This window comes from Branchiostoma floridae, chromosome 2 (genome assembly GCF_000003815.2).
Source record: "Branchiostoma floridae strain S238N-H82 chromosome 2, Bfl_VNyyK, whole genome shotgun sequence".
Classification (NCBI taxonomy): Eukaryota; Metazoa; Chordata; class Leptocardii; order Amphioxiformes; family Branchiostomatidae; genus Branchiostoma; species Branchiostoma floridae.
The window spans coordinates 28,854,813-28,878,237 of NC_049980.1; the positions used below are offsets into that span (position 1 = coordinate 28,854,813).

General features: G+C 42.7%; 1 protein-coding gene across 1 annotated transcript; it reads right to left on the reverse strand.

Annotated features, from left to right (window-relative positions):
- Window positions 1–68: 68 nt before the first annotated feature.
- LOC118410362 (photoreceptor-specific nuclear receptor-like) lies at window positions 69–21,775 on the reverse strand. The gene is made up of 9 exons (XM_035812045.1): window positions 21,552–21,775; window positions 12,261–12,542; window positions 10,664–10,796; window positions 8,985–9,088; window positions 3,827–4,045; window positions 3,001–3,185; window positions 2,288–2,522; window positions 790–895; window positions 69–236 (listed from the first exon to the last, which is right to left on the reverse strand). The coding sequence occupies exons 1-9, from the start codon at window positions 21,562–21,564 to the stop codon at window positions 104–106; spliced, it is 1,410 nt and encodes a 469-aa protein (XP_035667938.1). The 5' UTR covers window positions 21,565–21,775; the 3' UTR covers window positions 69–103.
- Window positions 21,776–23,425: the final 1,650 nt, after the last annotated feature.

The window sequence follows — 23,425 nt, forward strand, 5'->3', positions numbered from 1 at the left end:
TCTCTCTGTTTTAATTTCTTCATTAAGTTATTCTATTGGAACGTACAATAGAACAAGGAGAGTGAATCTACATATCCTACCAAGACATTGGCTTTGGATTTGATCAGTTTTTGAACATGTCGCTAAGCAGACGTTCCATTGGTGTGTTTCCGATTGTCCGCTGGAAGAAAATCGTCTCTATACGATCTGGTCCAACATGGCGGAGGCACGGCAACGTCAGGAGCAATCTGCCGAATCTGCGGAAACAAATGTGGGAAACTTACACTCCTGTCATTCGTTATTATCAATGGAATATATGATGACTTAAACGTACACTGCGAGCAACGGATAAAAAGTGGCTGCAAGGAGGTTAAATGAAGGTCGATGGGCTTTGACCGGGACGGGGGCCGATACAAGCTTCCGACCACCTTCGACCTACTGCTCACGTCACCCTTCCGGAAGGTCACGTGTGCTTAGCAATCAAGTCCTTAGTTATCTTGAAAAATCTCAGGGATGGGTGCAAGTTTGGTCAGTTTAATCTCTCTACCACTTCCATTGCTGAAAAACAACTGAACTCTGTCATGATAAATGTTTCTATTTTGGTCTGGTCTCACGTTTAGCTCCAGGCACTTTTTATTTATCTATTTCAAGTTCCTCATCATACATGCATGTAAAAATGAGTTGGACAAAAGTAACAGGAATAAGTCCTTTTCTCGCTTTTGGGAAGCAGGTTGTTGACAGTTGAATCTGACTACAGTATAGCACTAGAGCTTGATCAACGGCTACGTTGTACGATGATTATTGGCTTACCTGATGGGGTGGTTCCGGTTCTGACTGCGGGTGTGTTCAGCTAACATCAGCTGTGCCTGGTCCTGAAGCTTCTCCACCTGCAGAGGGTCCTTCAGCCCGCGAGTGTCTGCAGCAGGAAAAACGGAAACGTCATCAATACCACATCCAGGAAACATCAAAACTACATCGGGAGCAAAGGGCTAAACCTGGAACTTGACTTTCTTCTAACTTTTTTCTTTTTTCTAACTTTTCTAACACTTTATTCTAACTTTTATTAAACTTTTTCAACATGTCCGTCTACTGTTACCAACTTCTGCGCGTGACGTACCCGTCAGAGATACGTGACTACAGCAGTCGGTCTACGGATAGCCTATGTCGGCCCCCGTCCCAATTCATTCCTGTGTTAGTTTTATTAATTTAACAACACAGATGAACGTTTATGCTTTGATAAAAACTATCTATTACATATATTACCTATCCGTCTGTCTTATACGGTTTTCAGTCAAAAACCCTAAAGCCATGGAAAACGTGGCTTAAACTGGACGTTTGCTGCTCCACACATTATCTAATCTGCAAAACCATTCAGCCTACATGTTTATTAGGCCCATGAACGTGTAGGTGTTCAAAACAACTCCGAACTTTCGATGCACAAAACGTTGCGTTGCATGTCGTCCTCGACTGGTCATACCCAAATCAACCGTTTAACTGATCGGTCATCTAGACTAGACACTGTCTCAGAGGAGAGGAACCGTTACGGAACTAGACAGCAAAAGTTTGGATAACGGTACCAGACAAGCAGTCATCTCGTCTAAGTTCACCCCAAAGACTGCCGAGTTAATGAAAACGTCTTCTGTAGTTCGTCTTGATATCAGTGCCCTGATATATTGGCAGAGCCAAAGATGTCTCCAGCTAATTGAACGTGAACCAGGGGAGCGGATTGGACGGAAGACAAGGCCGAATCTTCAGCTTGTCCGCCTCATCTTGACTTCAAAGGTCAAGCAATCAGGCCAGGAGGTAAGGACATCGATTTTGTTTGGCTAATATAGGACTAAAGAGATCCTCTTTTACAGAGGAGGGAAGGAAAGATACAGTGCAACATTTTTCGATGGTAGGAGTCGATTTTCATACCTAATCTAGTTGTTTACTCAGTTAGAAAAGCGCTTCAAGTAAAGTGTGATTGCTTATAACCTATTTCTCGGTGTATTTCTCAAGATGACACTTGCAGTTGAAGGTGGTTGTCCATTTTTGTTAGTGTTCGTACTAGTGGTATTGTATTTGTTTGACACATCTTTTACAAGTCGCAAGGTTTCGACAATAGTACCTACCATGGACACGGCACTGTACATATGATCTGATGTCTGGTCTGTTACCATCCGATTTAATATCTATTGATTTCGTTGATTTGTACCACTGTCCTCTTATGTTGTATGATGTATGTGATATCAGTACTGTGCCCACGTAGGCTGGGCGTGTAAAAGCGCAAGACACGCAAATAAATTGCCATCCATTCAGTCCGTACCTGGTTTAAACAGCGCGACGGCCTTCAAACAGGCGAACTCGGAAGGATCCACTTCCAGGGCCTTGAATCTGTCCACCATCTCCTGCAGCGCACGCAGGTCCAGCAAGGTGGCGCCCGAGCCGCCGCTCTGGGCATGCTCAGTTGGGGAGACGAGCGGCGAGGTGTCAAAGGGCATGGACCACTGGATGGCGCAGAGGAGGAACAGCTCACCCCATCCTTCCTCCAGAAGAATAACCTGTTCATAGATATGAGAGGTTTATCTAAATGTTAAAGGGAAAAGAAAGGAGGGAGTCACAAAATTTCCGGCATTGTGACGTCAAGGGTACACAGAAGTTTATATCGGCCTCCGTCCCGATTGGAAGAAGTTGATCCAGGAATTCCGTAGCTTCGGTCAAAAACCATATTGATGTACTCTCCGAGCAGAGGTTGGCTCCGGTTGGGTTTGACGTGTTTCATGCAATTTTGACAGGCTTTTATTTCTATATATTTTTCTATATCTACCATAAGACGCAAGCGCAAATGTCTTATGCAGCAATTCCTTTCACCGGCAATGAAAGGCATTGCTGCATAAGATCTAGACATTTGCGCTTGCGTCTAAATTTCAGTACAAAATAGAAAGCCCAACAAAAATGTCTAAAAACACGTCAAAAACATTCGGTGTCGAATCTCTGTTTGGAAAGTAAGCTTGGTAAGCCCTATGTTCGTGTACCCACCTGGTCCCGGAAGGGCAGGTTAGCGAAGACCGGCAGGTTCTTGGCCCACTTGACGGCCATGAAGAGCAAGCGCGCCGAGGCCTCGTAGATGTTCTCCTGGGCGGACGGGTACAGGTGGATGGCTTCCGGAACTTCCGGGCGGTCGGGAGATACGCTGGTAACGTCGACGTACTGCTGGTCTTCGGCTATGTAGGCAAACAAGTTAACGTTAACTTTGGTTAAAATTTCAGTTAAGAGCCGAAAGCTGCCAAATCGGACGGCGTATGTAGATAAACTGAGTCAAATAATGGTTACATGTTACATGAATATACATGGAACAGCATCTCTTCTCCCTTAGTAAGTGATCAAAAAACGGCATCTCTGCAATCTTGACTGACTGAGGGCGAGTAAAAAAAAGTTGGAATAGCAAAGTTTAAGGCTGCTCGTGAACAGTCCCTGCCCTCATCCTAAAATATACAGATAACACCAGATAACACCTTACTTGGTTGGCCTACTCAAGCACAAAGTGTTAGCTCCAACAATAAGCATTTAGATGGGTACAGCTATATTTCTCTCACTCACTCCGTCGAGTTCCCTTGGAATCCTTGACTAGGTTTCTCCATACCTCTATTTCATACGTGAATATTGTATACGTTTGTAATGTTTAGCTTATGTATGTATCTTTATTGCTTATAGATTACTTTCAACTGTATTTTTACTGTATTTTAGCCAATGAAGGCTGCTACTGTATGCCGTGTCTCAGTGTAACGACGTAAAAAACAATTCATTCAGTCATTCATTCATTCGTACCCCACAGTCGTCAAGGTATGGTAGTACGTTTTCCTACCTTCTTTCGGCTCTAGCTTGGCGCATGTCTCTGCTGTCATAAGGCTGGCCATGAAGCGGTGCCCAGCCGGCGGACTGCCGCTGACGGCCCGCTGCGGGTGCAGCATGGGCGCGGGGAGGGAGTCCCGGGCCGTGGCGATCACTGCCGGGTCCGTGTCCATGTCGATCTGATCGGGACGCACCTGAGCACTGTTGCGCGGCTGCCGCTCGTTCTGGACGGCTGAGAGTTTAAAAGAAAAAATAAGAGGGGTAATTCCCTATAGTCTAATTCAGTGTTGGAAGTAAAGTGTTAGCATTTTTCTATAATGTACTAGTTTTCTACCAACACAGATAAACGTTTATGCTAGGAAAAAAAGAAGAAAATGACCGTGAAGATTCTCTGCGAAGGTTATTGTTAGGCTAACGTCACATTTCCACAAAGGGGCCTGGTCGGGCAGTTTGGGGGGACGAAAAAGTACGATATAAAAGACAAAAAAAAAACACAAAACGGTCCGAAAATAGTTCATTCGCATGCTTTATGCATATCTATTGGCATAAACATTAATAAAAATGTTTCAATAAAAAAGCGCGTGTTATTTCTTTGTTACGGTATCCTACTAGATTCCAATACAGATCACTATAAATTCTTTGCCATAAATTTGTAGTAAAATTAATTCATTAAGACATGTATATGATATAAATCATTCTATATATAATGTAGATCATTGCATCATTGTACGAATCAGCTGCAGTGGTGTTTTCGGTGTGAAGCGTACGATTCACGCAAAAGCTGGCTTTGTTACGAAAACAACTTTACTTCATCCGCTTGGTGGGAGGAATTAGCTAGCTAAAATGGAAACAGAAAAAAAGTAGTCCGAATATAAAAACCAAGCCATCCAAATCTACTATTACAAGTCAATTAGCTCCCCGAGCGGAGGATGAACGGATGAAGCGAATCTCGGCCTGCCCGTATCGGCAATTAGAATCAATTAAGTCGGTATGTACGAAGCAGAAACACTGTCACAAAAATCGTATATATGTTTTGAAAAAGGGACATGTTTTTTATAAGGGGGCAAATTAAATCCACATATGTTTTGAAAATGGGGCCTTTTTTTTAAAGGGGGCAAATTAAATCCACATATGTTTTGAAAATGGGGCATGTTTTAAAAAAGGGGGCAAATTAAATCCACATATGTTTTGAAAATAGGACATGTTTTTAAAAAAAGAGGGGCAAATTAAATCCACATATGTTTTGAAAATGGGACATGTTTTTTTTCTTATGGGTCATATCTTTTAAAACAATATGCATCTTAAAAATAACCAAAACGAGAATATGAGACGAAAAAAAACATACCATTTTCATTTTGTACCGAGTATAAGTTTATCCCCCAATCCAGGAAACCCACCGGTTTGCAAAGTGGTGCTTTCAAAATGGTTTATCGTTTCCGATTTACCCCCCATTTTGATAGTGGTGCTTTCCAGTTACGCCGATTTCAAACTGGTCGATTTCAAACTCCAAACGGAAATGACGTAAGACGTACTACGAAGGACCATTGGGTCAAAACGTGTTTTTGCAAATGAGCTGTGTGCTCAGAGCAAAGGGGCTGCGTGCTCGGCGAAGGAGCTGTGTGCTCACAGCGAACGAGCTGTGTGCTCACAGCAAACGAGCTGTGTGTTCGGCGAACAAGTTGTGTGCCCACAGCGAAGGGACTTTGTGATCGGCGAACGAGTTGTGTGCACCAAGCTGAAGTTGGTCGGCGATTGGTCCGACGTAACATAGTATCCCATTCAGACGTCCATTCGAAGAAACTAAAAATTCCTAATTTCCTTTAAAAGCTTAAATGGATATCAAGAACTGCTGGATATTGTCTTTTATCACCCAGAATATGTATATACAAGCATAAATAATAACAGAAAGTATCATATCAACGATTAAGCAGAAAGAATAGGCCCAATCGGCGGCAAACTTCACTGATCTAAAACCGGCTGCCATACCTCTTGTAGAGCAATCTGCTATTTATCTAGACGTGGCCCGTTAATTTTTAAGACGAATTTAGATAGCGCATATTCTAACGTTTCCGAAACAAGTATCGAATGTTACGGGCCGGATTTAATTAATGAACTCGAGGGAATTAACTGATAGAAAATACCCGAGCAAAGGGGGGCTAAAATCGGCTGCCATACGGCTAGTGTCTAAACGTTGCCCGTGAACTTTTAAGTGCAATTCAGATAGCTCATACCTGTCGTATTTGATACAAATATCTAATCTTACGGGCCGGATTTAATTAATTTAACTCAGTGCCGATTTCTTATAGACCAAACTGCTTCAACTCTAGTTCATCAATTAAATCTGGTCCGTAAGAATTGATACTTGTATTGAATACGTTGGGGTATACGCTATCTAAATTCGTCTTAAAAGTTCACGGGCCGTAAGAGGCAATTTACTCTACAAGCCGTATGGCAGCCGATTTCAGCACCCCTTTGCTTGGGTATTTCCTATTTCCTATAGCTATTAGTAAATTAGTTAATTTCCCCATAGTTCATTAATCAAATCCGGCCCGTAAGATTTTATACGTTTTGAATACGTTAAGATATGCGCTATCTAAATTCGCTTTTAGATATGCGCTATCTAAAAACCAGTCTGAAGTTGGCGGCCGATTGGGCCCATTATTTTTGCTTAATCGTTGATACAATACTTTCTGTTATTATCTTTATTTATATATATATATACATATATTGGGTGGTAATAGACAATATACAGAAGTTCTTGATATCCATTTAAGCTTATGAAGGAAATTAGAAATTTTTAGCTTCTTCGAATGGGCGTCTGAATGGGGTGCTAATTGCTATGTTATGTCTAATGACGAATCGGCGCCTGGATCGGCGGCTACCAATCGGCGACCATCTTCAGCCTGGTACACAAAGTCCCTTCGCTGTGAGCACACAGCTCCCTCGCCGAGCACGCAGCCCCTTTGCTGTGTGAACACAGCTCTTTCGTTGAGAGCACACAGCTCCTTCGCCGAGCATGCAGCCCCTTCGCTGTGAGCACACCGTGAGCTCCTTTGCTAAAACAGGTTGTGTCAAAATGGTCCTTCGTACTACGACCCAATGGTCCTTCGTAGACTTACGTCATTTCCGTTTGGAGTTTGAAATCGACCAGTTTGAAATCGGCGTAACTGGAAAGCACCACTATCAAAATGGGGGGTAAATCGGAAACGATAAACCATTTTGAAAGCACCACTTTGCAAACCGGTGGGTTTCCTGGATTGGGGGATAAACGTATACTCGGTACAAAATGAAAATGGTATGTGTTTTTTTTCGTCTCATATTCTCATTTTGGTTATTTTTAAGATGCATATTGTTTTAAAAGATATGACCCATAAGAAAAAAACATGTCCCATTTTCAAAACATATGTGGATTTAATTTGCCCCTGTTTTTTAAAACATGTCCTATTTTCAAAACATATGTGGATTTAATTTGCCCCCTTTTTTAAAACATGTCCCATTTTCAAAACATATGTGGATTTAATTTGCCCCCTTTAAAAAAAAGGCCCCATTTTCAAAACATATGTGGATTTAATTTGCCCCTGTTTTTTAAAACATGTCCTATTTTCAAAACATATGTGGATTTAATTTGCCCCCTTTTTTAAAAACATGTCCCATTTTCAAAACATATGTGGATTTAATTTGCCCCCTTTAAAAAAAAGGCCCCATTTTCAAAACATATGTGGATTTAATTTGCCCCCTTATAAAAAACATGTCCTTTTTTCAAAACATATATACGATTTTTGTGACAGTGTTTCTGCTTCGTAGGTATGTCTGTACAACGTAAACACGGGGGGATCCGCGCCCGCCCCGTGATCCCTCACCCATCCTCTAACCTCTCGCATGCGAATGTACCGCAGGGGAATCGGCGGCACGCTTTCCTCTAATTGGCCTAAATGCTGCCACTGAGTGAAGGGTTTGCGCTCCGGCGTGTGTGGACCGCGGGATTCGGTTTGTTGACGGGTAAATACGTCTCTTCGTGCTGATCTTCCACGCTCGACGATTTGTAATTTCATTTGCGCGGGCGCAACGACTGGGGAAGCTGATTTTTGTTAAAAGGAAGTTTGCTTGGAGAGGGAGGGAAAAGAGGGGTGAAGACCTCTTCTGTTTGCAAAACACCACCTGCGAAATGCAAGGCGCAAATTTCATAAACTAAGCTGACTTTCGTGATCAGTTTACTCTTAGATTTGTTTCACTGTGCATTTTTTATTCCTACTGGAGCAAAACACGAGGTTTTTGTCGTGCATGTGGTGCTAAAAGTTGTGTTTTCGCCACAGGCGCATCAAACGGAACTTGAATTACCGAGCGGTATCCTCTCGGGAGGACACACTATATAGGCACTTTGTGCGAAGTGCAATTTAAATTCCAGAGAAAAAAATGTGACACTTAAAGTTCAAGTTCAGTAAAAGTGATGCCTACATGCGTGGGTCCGTTTCCTGGCAATGACCGATTGTTAAAGACAGGTCTCGCCTTTCCTGTCAGAAAACAGGCGTCGGATTCATGGACTTAACGTTAAAAGTTTCCGCGATGAGAGAGCCTCCCCACTCGGGCACAGAGGGCCGCTTGTGCCGGGCAACAGTGATACGTCCACGTGCGCACGGGTGCCGCGGAGGCAAGGGACTTCTCGTATCACTACATTCCTCGCTACTACTGGATACATTGTCCTGTTTGCGATTAAAGGAAGGGAAAACTCGCGTAAACAAAGGAACCGCGTGTTTGTAGGCACGTACACACACCTGGAACATAAACGAGCGCTCAGCCCACATTGGCCTGAAGTTCCCAATGCCAAAGTTGCCTTCAAATACCTTTGACATCCTTGCTTAATTTTGTTGTGCATTCTGTCGTCTTGGAAACGTCTACGTGTGCAATCAAGAAAGCATTCTAATTAATTTGTGTGTGTTTTTTCTTCTTCTGTGAACATCATTGGAACCGTCCAGTCCCAGAGAGAAGTTACAATATCGCTTAAACGCGACGTCCTAACGTTAGGACCCCAGAAAGGCAGAGGTCCACTACACAGTACACTACACTACACAACAATTCATTGCACTTCATTAACTACACTATACTACTCTATGGTACACTAAGCTATACTACACTACTCTACACGATACTACACTACACTATGCTACACTTACCGTCCTTATTCATGCCGGCAGCCAGGCATTTCTTCAGGCGGCAGGCCTGGCACTGGTTACGGTGGGCCTTGTCAATGGTGCACATCCCTGTTCCCGCCTGGCATCTAGAAAATAACACACATTTTGTCTTTATTGCAGTCGTCGTTTTCCCTTTCCTTCTCTCTTTCGTTCTCTTTCACTCTCTCTCTTTCTCTCTCTCTCTCCCTCTCTCTTTCTCTGCCTATCTCTATCTGCAAATCTTTCCGTCATTTTATTTGTATGGCCTCTCATTAGGCTTCTAACATGCTACAGACATTTGCTACTTACTTAACTAGAGGACTGGTGATTGCGGGCCTTCAGTTTTCAAGAAATTTGTAGATACTTGAAGTACTGTTAAGTCGTACAGCCAAAAGATCTCGCATAGTCTACTTGCTCGTTTGATTATTTGCCCTTTTTTGTAGAAAGTGTTCTTGCTAGCATTCTGGGACGGCTTTGGATAACGTTTTTCAACTCCGAGTCTGACTTCCTGACTTTTGGTCGTCCTCCAACCTTTAATACCACCACCACCGCCACCACCTGCACTTCCCGCCCCGGCCGCACGTACGACACGCGTCTGTCAGCAGGCGGAGGAAGCACGCATTAGAGTCCTTCCTGGCGCTCCAACCTAATTGATCTTGAACTTGGTTTTAAGTGGAGGAAAAGGCACTTTTACACCCGGGAGAATCAGAGGAAGTTGAACCGAAGCGTGACCTTTGCTCTGACGTGGGAGGCTGCTCAGCGTCTACCTACGTCAGACCCAGTCTGTGATGGACGGATGCTGAGCGCTGGCGATGGAGGAAGACGGTTTGGATCCACGTACGCGGACAAGAATCTGTCTATTCCAATGATAGAAGCTTAACACTCGCTCATAAGGCTAAAAAATACACTTTAAATTCCCTGCTGAGCACAACCACTTTTAGTAGCTTTTTCCAAAGTTTTTGTATGCACGTCAAAAAGCTAAAATCATCATCATCATCAGATCTGCATTTAGTATCGTCGACGTCAGTGTAGATTATTATTTTAAGCATAGATGGAGATCAAAGGTTCTTGCAAAGATATTCTTGAGGATTATAAACTTTGTGGATAAGCTTTCGTTGTTGTTCTGTCGGCACAGTTGTGACACTGGGTCTGCGTTGTATTGGACGCTAACGACGACAGGGTACTAGTGTTTGGCAGTGTCTCTTACCCAAACACTCCTTTATATACACTTCCTGCCATACCGCGTGTACTTCACATGTGCCAAGAAACATCAAGCTGACTCATTGGAAATAAACAATGGTTCTAAAACATCCGAGTGTACAGGACTATCACCTTGCGCTAGTTTCAGAAAAGAAAGCACAGAAGTCGACAAGCACACCACAGCTTATCCATATGCAGCCAAAGATATGCACCACTCAAAAATCACGACCATAGCATGTCCGGAACAAAAACGGAAGATCCGCTGCAGTAGCAGAAAATGCTACTAGGAGAGCCGTTATCAAACAAAAAGTTCATTGTCCCGATACCTATCATCTACTAAATATCATCAAGACCCATCCGCAGCTTTGCGAGTATTGCTGTTCACAGACAGACAAACAGACAAACAAATGGCACCAAAAACATAAAAACATGACCATCTTGGACAAGGTAATAACATGAGACCTTGAAGAGGAACCACCTACCTGTAAATGAGCTTGCGGCGCACGCTGCGTTTGAAGAAGCCGCTGCAGCCGTTACAGGCGTAGATGCCGTAGTGCTTGCCGCTGGAGGTGTCTCCGCACACCTTACAGGCCGTGTGCGACAAAAGACGCTTACCTACACAGAAACACGTGTGCGATTTTGATGAATGAATGGATGAAGACCTTTATTGTACGAGGGGCGGTCAACAAGTAATGCCCCTAACCCATTTTCCATAGCAGGAGATTAATGAAACTTGGCACAGTTATTAGTCTTTCTCTTCATAGGAACCACCCAGAGTTATGCATTTCTCCCATTGTTTGATGCAGCTCTGGACACCGTTTTTGTAGGACACCCCAGGTTGGTCCTCCAACAGATGCCTCATCAATGGCAGAAGAGGGACGACCAGGTCTGCGAGCTGTTTCCACAGACTTCCGGCCATGTTTGAATTCAGGATGCCAGCGTTTTACAAGGTCATATGATGGGGCATCATCACCATGAGTTTCTTTAATTTCATCAAAAGTCTTCTTTGGTGTGCGTCCTTTCAAATACAAAAACCGGATCACTGCGCGACGTTCAACTGGGTCCATTTCACACATGGTCCATTTCGCACCTGACGCAGTTCAAACACCAGTAAATCAGAAACCATAACTAGTTCAGAACTGTTTTTTTGCAACATAACCTATAAAGATAAGAATCATTACACATACAAAATTTCATCTAGATCAGACGACTGGAAGTGGGTCAGGGACATTACTTATTGACCGCCCCTCGTACATACATACCCACTGGGTTTAGTACAGGTCGCAACAAAAGATACATGAAATACATACAATCAATGTACAATACACAATAATCGCGTTTTACTACGTGAATTCGACTTCTTCTCGCTTGGGCTATTGAAAATGTAGGAACAGATATGCTTTATAAGTAAAGGTTTGTCTAAATTCATAAGGAATATAAACTTGTCTATATTACTTCTTTGTTTGAAGTAGGGGAAGCATGGCTTCTATCCGTCTACAGAGCTCAGCTCGTTCTTTCTTGCATTTAATAGGATCAGTCTTTGTTCTTTCCTTACTATTATGTATCGTACGGTATGATTTCAGCAAATTACTTCACTGCATGTGATACGTTATAGGGGCGAAGGAAGGAAAAAGGAAAAAGAACGAATTACAGGGAGGATATGTCATTTTACAACATGCGTGAAATTATTCTTTTCCAACAGATCTTTTATGTTGCAAAGTTTACGTGAATGGAACACTATCCCTTGGTTGTACGGTTTCTACCTCTCTCTGAGTGGCTTATTTTATCAGATTATTCCAACATCACAAGAAAGGCTCTATTGTATACATACAACATCATTAACACGTGTACAACACGAAACATAAGGTATGCGTAAAACTAGGAAATACATGGTTCTGCACCTTTGAACTTCAATGTAAACTAATTTGAGGTCTAGGAACAATCTTTGTAATCTCATGAAGACTGGATCATAATTGCTTTTTTATGTATCATCATGTATGTGTTATATTCTCTGTACACTGTTATGTGATGTTGATTTGATAAAGGTTGAATAAAAAAAATGAAAAATAAAAAAAATACCTTCAAACTTCTGAAGTCCCGGCCGTCCCATGTCGTGTGAGAAGATGGCGTCCGGCATGCAGCCGGGATAGGAGTGCCGCAGGGTGGTGACACCGAGGGTTGGAGGGCTGATGCTTCGGGGTCCGGGCATCTCCATCCCGCCTGGCGAGCTCTCCGACCCGCCCATGCTCCCCGAGCTCGGCCCGGGGCTGCCGCCTGTACTGGGGCCGGGGCTGCCCCCAGCACTCCCCGTGGAGCTGGACCGCGGGCTCCCGTTACTACCGATCCCCGACTCGCTGTTACCTGCATGAGAATCCATCAATTTAACAGGCTGTTTCTACCGAAGTTACGCCCAAAAGCAAATGGTTAAAGCTGTGAGGGAAGAAACAAGTGCAAATAGCTTTTGTATCCAGGAAATTAAAGTTTACAGTAACGTTAAAGGTGACATGACTCACATCTACTCCTGGGAACAACATTCAACATAGTTTTCTTAACGCATGCGTGTGTGGTGAAACTCTACAACACGTCAACAGCAGGCCTCTCTCCTGATTCTGTCAAAAATTTGTTCCAAGATTTTATTCAGTTTCTTTTTCTTCCGGATCCGTTCATTCACTGTTTCTTGCCAAGCTTATGCTTATAGACAAAGTGGCTTTGTGCGTATTTTTCACCCGATACTGTTGAGACGTAACCTGTGCATTTTGTTATCGCAAATGCGATTGCAAAACAGCGGTTTATGTTATTCAATTTTCTATCAAAAGCAAGTGATAATTTTCTACCCTGAATAAGAGTTTATTAGGCCTTATATAGTGTTTGTGCCGTTTCTTATTCTAGATAAACAAACGTTTTCTTTTGTCCATGACAGCATAAAAGGACCCATTAATAAAACTGCGTGTTCTTTCACTAGATCTTAAGTAGAGTTACTAGTCCTCTTGGATTGCAGAAAAATGTAGGAAATCAACATCTACTTGCACTTATCTTATCTAATTCAATATGCCGTACTGCTACATTTAAAGTCAGATTGGTGATCTTATTGCATGTGTTAATGTTTCCGGTACAGAAAATATCAACAGCGATCGTTGCGTCAGCAAGTAATATTTTGTTAAACTATATCCATTTTTCTCCACATCCAATGACTGAATGAGAAGAAGACATTCAACTTGGAGCGCTTCCGTCGTACAGGGCTCCAAGCTTAAAAACACCCTCCATTGTAACCTCCATTCTACTAGACAGCGATCTCGCTGCGACCTGGCTGTGATCTAGATTGGATCTATGTACCCGTTGACTTCATAATTGGAATGTCATGCAAAATACAAAAGGGTACTGAAAAGACAGCAAGACACACAATCGCAAATAATAAATAATCCGTTACGCGATCTGTCAAAATGTTGGTCTCAGTGCGATTGCAGCGTGGTCGCTGCCCAAGTGAAAAATATGAATACATCATAAATTTCCTTGTTTATGGTGGAAAATTGAATCAAGTTTCTCTTATAATCAACCGTGCAAAATCACAGAGGACGTCCTCTTAAAGCGAGGAGAATATGTACCTACATGCACAGCGTCAGAGAGGACCGCAACTTTAAAACACATTTGTTGTAACTCTTTGTGAATACATCAGAGTTTCATTGTTTATGGTGGTATAAGTCAAGTTACGTTTCTCTTATAATTAACCGTGCAAAATCACAAATAACGTCCCCTCAAAGTGGTAAAAAGGTTTTCATTCAGCGGAAGTTGGTTTGGAAGTCGCTGGTAATAACTTGTAATACCCAGTCATGTTGCGTATGGGAACTTTTTTTCGCCAAGGAAAAATATCTTTACCCTCTCTGGTCCAATTTTGGCGAACCATAATTCATATACTTATGACAGCGAAGCTGAAGTACAATTTTCCCCCGCTATTGTGTGAAAGGTGCCTATTTAGTAGGTGACACCGCCACTGACGCCAACATACGTTTTATCAATCCACCCCACAATGGAGAATACGACATACTAAATGCGAGCCCAGATAATGGCTAATTCCCGCTGCCATTAAAACCCCGACGGATTAAATTCGCGTGTTTGCGTTTGTAGCGGATAATGTCACGAATTAAGAAGTATAATTCGCCGGGGTAATTTGGGAAATGTAGATGTCACCACCCCGAGTCGCCGCTGTCACGCGAAAATTGCGAGCGAACGTCGGCGGGATTATATGGGAGGAACAACGTGCGCAAAAAATACCAGTTTCACGTCAAAACGGAGACTTACGAGGCTTTTACTGTGTAAGCGGAAGGGAAATAGTCTGTGCCTTGTATGACCTTATACTTAGGATATTATTGATAGGACCAACTATGGTGACTCATGGTGATGTGCTTGCTATGATATTCGTCCCATCATTCAGACCCTTGTAGTGCCTAGCGGTACAGGGCAGAAAGTTTCCGAATGGTGTTTCTGTAGCAGGGTGCATTTTTACAGATGTATACGTAGTGCTTGCTAGCCATACCTCTTTTAACGTGCTCGTGGCACCTCATACATAGGACACGGGACCCCCATTTCATGTCCCTTCCGAAAGACGCTGCAGCCCCAACAGAGATACCCTTTGAAGGGTAAGAAATGTGGTCTCCAGGCTACCAACAAATTGGAGCCAGGATCTCAACTGTGAGGCTACTCCCAATAGAGCTACGAGGACATCCCTAGCTATGGTATTAGCCTGTTGGATTTGTTCACTACACGACTCTTAGCAGATTCAATGATAGTGCAAACTTTCCCCGGCACCCACCCATCCTGCCGCTACAGCAACCCTGTATATACCATCTGACTTCATTACAAAAACACTTCCTCTGGTTGTCACGTAGCTAGCTGATCGCCTAGTCCCCGCACGCCGCGCCATCGGAAGCGCCCATTGTTGTCAACCCGTGATAGATTGACTTTTTAATTGAGAAATTGATTCCGAGAATGTTATTTTGATTATGATTTCCATTAAAGGAGTGTATACTGTCATTCATGCTGCCAGGCCTAATGTACCAGTCTAATCTTGCGCGGGGCAGATTAAGCTGGCGGGAATTTAATTTCTTACTTTGTGTTGCCACTGAATTGCTGTTTGCGGTAGAGATGGGATCTCACGCCAATCTACGCCCCGTTAGATCGACGTTTGAGTGACACTTCGCGAGCTTTTCGCCTCTTTACTTACACTAAGGGTGGAAAAAACACTTTCGGAAGGCTTCCTAACAGAAGTCACTACCCCCCACTTACGGTTATGTTCATCCTCGTTTGCACTTATTGAGATAGCTTGAATAAAAGAAAGCACATAATGAAAAATTGGAACTTTTCTGTTTGGTTGCCAGTTTCCGAAGTGTCTAATCTTTAAGCAGATTTACCAGTGACATAATATAGTATCAAGACTGACCAGCTGCCTCCCTCTGACCGGCTATACTCCTTGACTTCCTTTGATACTACTAGTATCTTATGTCACTGACAAATCTGCCTAGAGATTACGAAGTGTCCACAAGCACACACTTTACATCGGTATGTTGGACCATACTTAAGTTTAAGAGTTAGTTCAGTGTCAAAGTAGCCTCGCCATTTTCCTCACCACACATACAGCAATTTTAGCTGCGTGGTTTGTAATTTCCATTCCCATAGATTCGGCCACGCCGAATTCCGAACCAGGACATTCAACCACCAATTGCAAAACATAATTGGTTTAGAGTGGTGTCCGCCAGCGCCAAACGCGCATCTGCTCAAAACGGATGACCAAAGTGATGACTCAGACGCGGGAAAAAGCACAGAAGAACCCTTCTCTGGCTTTGATTGACAGCTCGGTCAGGCGACGGTCCGTCAAAAAACGATGATGACGCCCTCTAGGATTTGACAACCCCATCATGTGCAGATTATTGACAGTTGTTGCAGCCCCCGGGGCCTTTCTGTCATTACTCTGCCGTATTGCCATATAGCCGTGGTGGTCGCAGATGCTTCGCGTCTAATCCAATTCTGGGGTGCTCACTCGATTTGACACGCCCGCAAACAATGAGAAAGCCACGGGATAACGCGGTTTGCTCCCAGCTAATTAATTTATGGTCTTTTAACGAATAGCGGGGCAAAAGACGGGGCCAAAATTAATCAAGAAACCACAGGATCATTTGAAGATCAGTCTTTCATTCACTGGGCGCGGAATTGTGTTACGACCAGAGCTGCGCAAGCAAGATTCAATTTTCAGTTGGTTGAATGTGGTCGAAATTTTCAAGGCCCAAGAGTTGACCTACTAGAAGTTCTGTCCTGTTGAGAATATACGTACAGAAAAAGTTGCGCTAGTTCCTTTTCCAGCTCCCGTACTCCATCACATATAAAAAGTGAAGAAGTTGTAACAACGTAGATTATATGCATTGTATTTTGAAAACTGCCACATACTTCAAAATGCGTTGTTCATAAAATTACTTTCGAAATGTCCATCATCAATTGATTACCATTGTATTTGTACCATTATTGTTGCTCGGGACGGGTATCCAACAGCACACAGAAGATTGTGCGTTGTGTTGCACTGTGCTCGTCTCCTGTTCGACACTAAAATATTTCTAGAGTTTGTCTTCTGGTCATTTAGACATTTCTCGAGATCGCTACCGTCAGGTCTGTGAAGGTATGTTGGAATGTTGGGACGCTGACATACCGTAGCTTAGCCGACATAACTAATTACATTACCTGCCTAATCATCTCTGCATATCAACATTTTAAGCAAGAGAGGACCTCAACTAGGATGGAAGTAAGCTATTGCGTCAATTCTTGGCTTGTTAGCTTTACCATGGCAAAAAGTAGAGTCATCCAAACTAGCTGCCACATATTGAAGTCAGCTGACGTCAGGGAATAGAAGACCAGAAATTAAGTTAACGTGCTCTTAGTCTTACCATTACAGACAAATGTGACAAACATAAGAAGCGGCGTAAAGTACTTTGTGATAGCGTTCTTTAGGTTGTTCTCAATATGTTGTGCAATTCATGCTGTAACGTCAACGGGTAGTGTAGTTTTTCTGCAATGATTTAAGCGAAAGTCGTATTTGGCATTCTCTATTTCTGATGGGTGTTGTGGATGGAATACGGGTTATTAATTCACTATATAAATGTCCATTGTCTAAACCATCCATAGGGAAAATTTGTCTAAGTTTCAGTCTAAATTCACCCAGCAAAAAGCGCCTGACATTTGCAGATAGATTATTTCGACGAGTATTGTTTACAATGTCGGAACTTTAAAAGCATCATAGCTTCGGCAGCAAGTGCACCATGTGTTCCTCTGTGCCTGTACCCAGCGTGTGACCAGAAAAAGGAATGATCAAAGCTCAGAATGATTATCCAACAGACTCTTCACAATGATTCATAGATGACATCGGTATACCTCCTCCTAATGTTTGTTTTTGCAATTTCTATACACAGGTGAACAGAATGATTTTGGATAAAACACGGTTAAGTTACCATATGATGCTCTGAATGATTGGTAAGTAAACGAGACAAGTTTAGTCTGTGTACTTCAACTATCGCCCTAATTTTTTCGTATCACGAGACTAATAAATGACTAGAGCTTTAAAACATTCGTGTGGCATGGAAGAAAATTTGAAAGTGATGTCACTATAAATCAAATTGAAATTTCTTAATTGGTATCTAATTAGGACCAGGGTTCTTATGCTGCACTTGCACTTCCAATGTGCTGCTATCGTTAACGTTGATGAAAAAATTATGAGACAAAGGCACACAGCACCTCGCTCCTTTTGCCACCGAGCCTGATCATAGCATGAGCTGCTACTTCTCGTCTTTGCCTGCTAACTTCGTGTGTGTGAAACAAGTTGCAAGAATTTCTCCGGCGCAAAATGGAATTCAAAGGAATGCACGGCCACAACCTGGGAGGCCAACACTTGATACCCCGGCCCTGGGCGGGATGGTGTGCCTGCTGTCGGCGGTAGGAGCGGCTTTCAAGCAAACAGCACACCGAAAACAAAGCCCTGACCTGCGGCCTGCCGTCGTCACCTGCACAGACAGATTTCCGCCGTTTCTCCCTGAGACGAGCCACGTGGCGAAGACGCTTAAAGCGGACGCACCTTTAAGAGCAAGACGATGGCCGGGGATCACATTAACGTTAAGGCATCTCTACATTCCGGAAGTTCTAATTTGTCACTTGTAAGTGCGGACAAACTGCCCCTGGCTGCTAACACTAACACTGGCACGGTTTAATGTCCACCGCTCCTGGTCGTTTTAGGAAAGAGTCACAGGACAGGTCTGTACTGGAGCAATTCATGAAACAAAACCGAACCACATTGCCCCGCATACTGGTGGTTTTGCGGGCAACCGCAGAGTGCTGATCGTTGTTGCAAGTTTGCATCCCCGCAACGTAACTAGAATTTCAAGACGGTCTATATGTTTTGTCAGTGACTTTCGGCAATGTAATGAAGCTTGGGACAAGTATTCCTTGTCTGCAAGAGATTACTATCTTACACCCTAATCAAGACAATAGCTAATGATGAAGAGGACTTAGCTTTATCAAACACTGGAAGATCAAGACCACAATTCCTACCACAAAGATAACATGGACATTTGTGCTGCCGCACTAGTCACAATGACGCCGTATAAGTAGCACGAAGTGAAATAACTTTAAAATCTTGGAGAAAGGAATACTGGTGGCTGAGATACAAGTAGTCGTCGCTTTTCAGCATCTTCATGGTCTTTGAGCTGGCCGCCGTACGGCAACCGTCAAGGTACATGTACTGGTCGCAACCGTCGTCATGTCTTTTTCCAGAAAGAAGAACACAACCAGAACTAAATTTTAGATAATTATGTTTTTGTAGTCCAAATCTTTCAACTTCTTTCATGCTATCACAAAATCTGACATAAAGCCTTAAAGCCATGGATATTTTCTAGGAGAAGGGTTTGATCTATTTTCCTCGATGAATCATATAATGCATCACAAAGAGGGCACTGTAAAACCAGTGAAACGACATGCAAATATAAATTTTTTATCTACCATTTCACGATCATATATACGTACTCTCGGCTTTTACAGGAGTCCAAAAATTAGCCCAAAAGTATGTACCTTTGTCTTTATTCGCAGTACCATTCCATACCCCTTTGTTGTACGTTATACCTATCTTTTTTCCGTTGTCTTTTGGCTGAAAGTTTCCAGTAGTTAAAATCCTCTTTTAGAATATAACGTTAGCACCAGAAATGAACTTTCGGGCTGTTTTTGCTTAGACATTTCTTGTTACCGCGCTATGCGACCATGCGTGAAGAATGTCACGAAAAAAACACAGGATTACGGAGTCGCTCTAGTACTGCCATTTACGACTTTTAATGACAAACATGTAACTTTGCATTACTACAATTCAAGTCGCAATATGGTCTGCTGAATTATGTGATGAAGTAAAGTAAACCATATCCTCGAGTTTTTCTGGTCTTTTCAGAACCGTCAGATCGTTTGCGATAGAACTAGATCTTTCCATTTCAATTTCAAGGTATATTTCAAGGTCTAAAATATACGATGAGCGACTTTTATGTGCACACCTACGGAAGTAGAAACATATAAACTTAAGGTAATATCTTCTTAATATTACGGGTACGTCTGAAGTCTTGTTGGTGTATGGTTCTGATGCGTCAAACATGTTTCTAATGTTCATTCAATGAGTCTCTTACAATTGGGTCACGATGAAAACGCCAAAAGCTGCAGAAAGTCAAAGCCATACTGTTTAAAACCTTCCATTTGCGTTTTCTTTCTAATAGATGAATTTTGTTTGCATTTTCTCCCCGAAATGATGTTGTAGCTTGAGCAGTTTGTGATTCCTCACAACTCGCAGGCATTGTATGTAGATCCGCACCGCCTCGAATACAGATCGCTACACAAAATACACCTCCTTGATAGCGTCCTTTTTGGTGTCGTGATTTTTGGGGGGAGGTTGGCGGTATCATGAGAACCTGAGAATCTTGTCACGACTTGTATACAATGGATAAGACCAATGAGTACACGTAGATGTCTAGAACTCTTAGAAAAGAACGGGGGGGAAATTTGACAAATAACGTTAATGCTCGCAGCGCGCTCATCACTTGAACCGACGTCCGGCTCAGTGACATTTCCATTCGTTAAGACAACCTTTCCTTGCTTCTAATTTGTACTCAGCCTTATTGTATAAAACGAATCATTACTCGATTGAATACTGGATCCCTGAGGCCTCTGTCTAGAAGGTGTACAAGTTGGGTGGTGAGCGCGCGGCCATGTGAACAAGACTTTTCCATTTGTGACGGCGGAGTGTTCATCAGGAGAGAACCCCCTGGTAAATGATATCCCAATACTACAAGGACCCTGACAGTAAAACGGCGATGAAGCCGCGGCTAATCATTGTTCTTTGACACCTCGTGTCCAAACCCTTTCACCGACACGATTTTACCATCTAATAGGATAATCCTCCAGGGCTTTGCAGTCATTCTGGGCGGTAGGACAAAGGGATGTGCGCCCAGAGGTAACACAAATATAATTTCGAGCAGATTTTATAATGTTTACGCTTCGGTTGACCCACTCACACTATTTGTAGATAATGTTTAACATCTCCCACTAACAATTATTATAACACATCTTCAAACGACACGCTTTACTTCCACCCATTGCACATGTACAATAGACGCCATTGGTAAACTTTTGTCATCATGTTTTTATGTGACCTTTAAGCTTGGTTATTGCTTTTCTCCAGGGAAATGTGACTATTACACTCCAACACAAAAAGTCACGAAGGTGATTTGAAATCACAACAATTATGAGTAGTCGGGACGGGAAGGCACCAAATTTGCTGGTATTCTGGCGGTTGGATGTTGGTAATGTTTAGCGGACGGGATTGCGCTCTGTCCGCGCTTAATACCGGCGGACTAGACCCCGCGAAACCCTGGTGTCGTTTGTCTCTGTCCCGCCTGTGACATTTAACATCGTGGTAAGCTGAGGACACCGACGTACAATTTGGGGAAAGCCAATTTTTCTCCTCCTCCGTGTGTCAGTACCGAAACAAATACTAGTATTGCACGTCAATGACAGTGATAGCCAGTAGGACATTGTGTCTAAGAAAGCCATGACCTTGGCATCATCATAGTGCTTCACAGATGTGCGAAAACATACGAATGTTTAGATTTTTATGCTTCTGTCAAGATGTAAGAGCTCACCATGATGGATCATAATTAGGGTTTGAAGCGATCAAAACATTGGCCAATTAGCCCGGCTTTACCTAAAAAAACACAAACATGTCAAAATATTGCATTTAAACATACACATTCACTTAAAGCTGTACTTTAAAGCAGAATGTAGCCATGACTGAATGACTATTAAACTCACCGTTACTGTTCATGACTAGTACTTTGAAACAAGCCGACGGTGGGATGGTGAGATGTGTAGAAGGTTTCAAGCAGGATCTGAAGTATCGCCTGACGCTGACTCTCCGCAGCTGGGAACTGGTGTGGCAAAGAAACGCCTGATCGCGCTCAGGACTGACTTAGTGGACCAGACTTTCCCCGTCAAGCCAAAGACGTAACAACTCAATATGCTCGGTGTTCCGCACGACGGAGGGCCATCTCTGATTTGGGTACACCTGCTCTGGCCGCCCGCTCATTGGTCCAGCGATCACGGGCCGGATGGATCAAGCAACAACTTCTGTGATTGGTCGAGTCCTTGGTTATGCCGCATATATGTATGACGCTCATGCTACTTAAGGTTATGTCGACAATCGTGAGGTAGTGGAGGTCTGCTGGCATTTGTTTGAAATTTGCCTCTTAGTTCTAACTACTTGGCCTAGGTACTTCTAGTACTATAAGTATGTCCAATCCGTACCCGCACCATTCATGCCCAAAATATAAGGACCAGTCATAAGCCTTTCATCCTAACTATATAAGCTGTAGACCACCAAAAGTAAGGGGCCTTTGTGAGCCACAGGTTAATTTCGCATTGTTTGTCAACGCTTGAAATGCGAGAACATGATGCGAATATGTTGAAAATAAGTTACACTTGTAGATGGACATTTCAATTCAAAGTTCTCCAATAGATACCTTTACGAACAAAACGATAAAAACAAAAATGCATCATCGATTTATCGCCCATATATCTTTAAGCAGATTAGTCACCTGTGGGTGTAATGCAAAATATGTACTTTTGATGATTAATAAATGTCAGTGATAAAAAAAAATACATTCCTTTCTTCCGTCATCCCTTCCTTCTTTCCACCCTACCTTCATCCCCCCAGCGTTCGTTCGTTCTTTCTTTCTTTCTTTCTTTCATACGTTCATACATATAAAAGATTGCTTTGTCATAAGAAAAAATGCCGAAACTCATAATTAGCCCCACTCGATTGTAGTACAATGTTTTACGCTAGCTCTCATTGTTTTAGAAATAAGGATGTCAAATTTCATTCTATATTCACAATCTGCATTATGTACTATGTTTTATACTTGCTTTAGTAATTAGGGTGATAAGTTTGTTTCTTCTTTTTTCTGCCATACATTGTACCGTGTACGATCGTTGCAATAAAGTTCTACATAAAGTTCTACATTCATTCAAGTTTTATTGCGCATAGACATTTCCCCTCACAGTCACGGGACCGTCCCGTCAGTTCCACCTGCGCATGCTCACATCGTTGAACCAATATGGCGGACAGGTAGACAGAAATCATGGATGTGGACGTTGTACGGATGATTATGTCAGATTACAAGCGAGGTAAACACTCCATTCTACACATATAAATCATCACTGTGCATAGGCGACGTAGGGCTTGGTAGGGGTTGCTTTGTTCCTCTTAAACGTAGACAAATCCGCATTTCCCTCCTTACGCCCCTCCCCCTCCGTTTCACTGTTTTCACTGTTTTGTTACTTTGTTCCAAAGATTTGGGCATTGAGTTGGTTGGTTTCTTTTTTTCTTACATTTTCTGTTTCATTTTAGACCCTGATTTCTGAGCGAGGATTTCGCTGTGAAGAGACCCGATATGCACTACCCTCAATACGAAACTGAGCTCAGAGGTAGAGAATATGAGGTGTATAAATTATAGTTGCGAGTGTTGGCCCCTCCCCTTTTGTGAACTAGTACTAGTAACCATTATGTTTTACTGTGCATTATTCATATATCTTTTTCCAAAGTTAAAGTAAGCCCTTGACTTAATTTACTTTTCAATTGGTTCAACTTCAACTAGTCATATGATTATTTAGCCTCCATAGCAGGCTTT

What these genes read in the sequence shown, in the direction of transcription:
- LOC118410362 (XM_035812045.1), bottom strand. An exon ending in CAAGCTAGAGCCGAAAGAAG is followed by an intron (nt 3,186 to 3,826) that starts GTAGGAAAACGT and finishes TTGCCTACATAG; the next exon opens with CCGAAGACCAGCAGTACGTC. An exon ending in AACCGGAACCACCCCATCAG is followed by an intron (nt 237 to 789) that starts GTAAGCCAATAA and finishes TTGTTTCCGCAG; the next exon opens with ATTCGGCAGATTGCTCCTGA.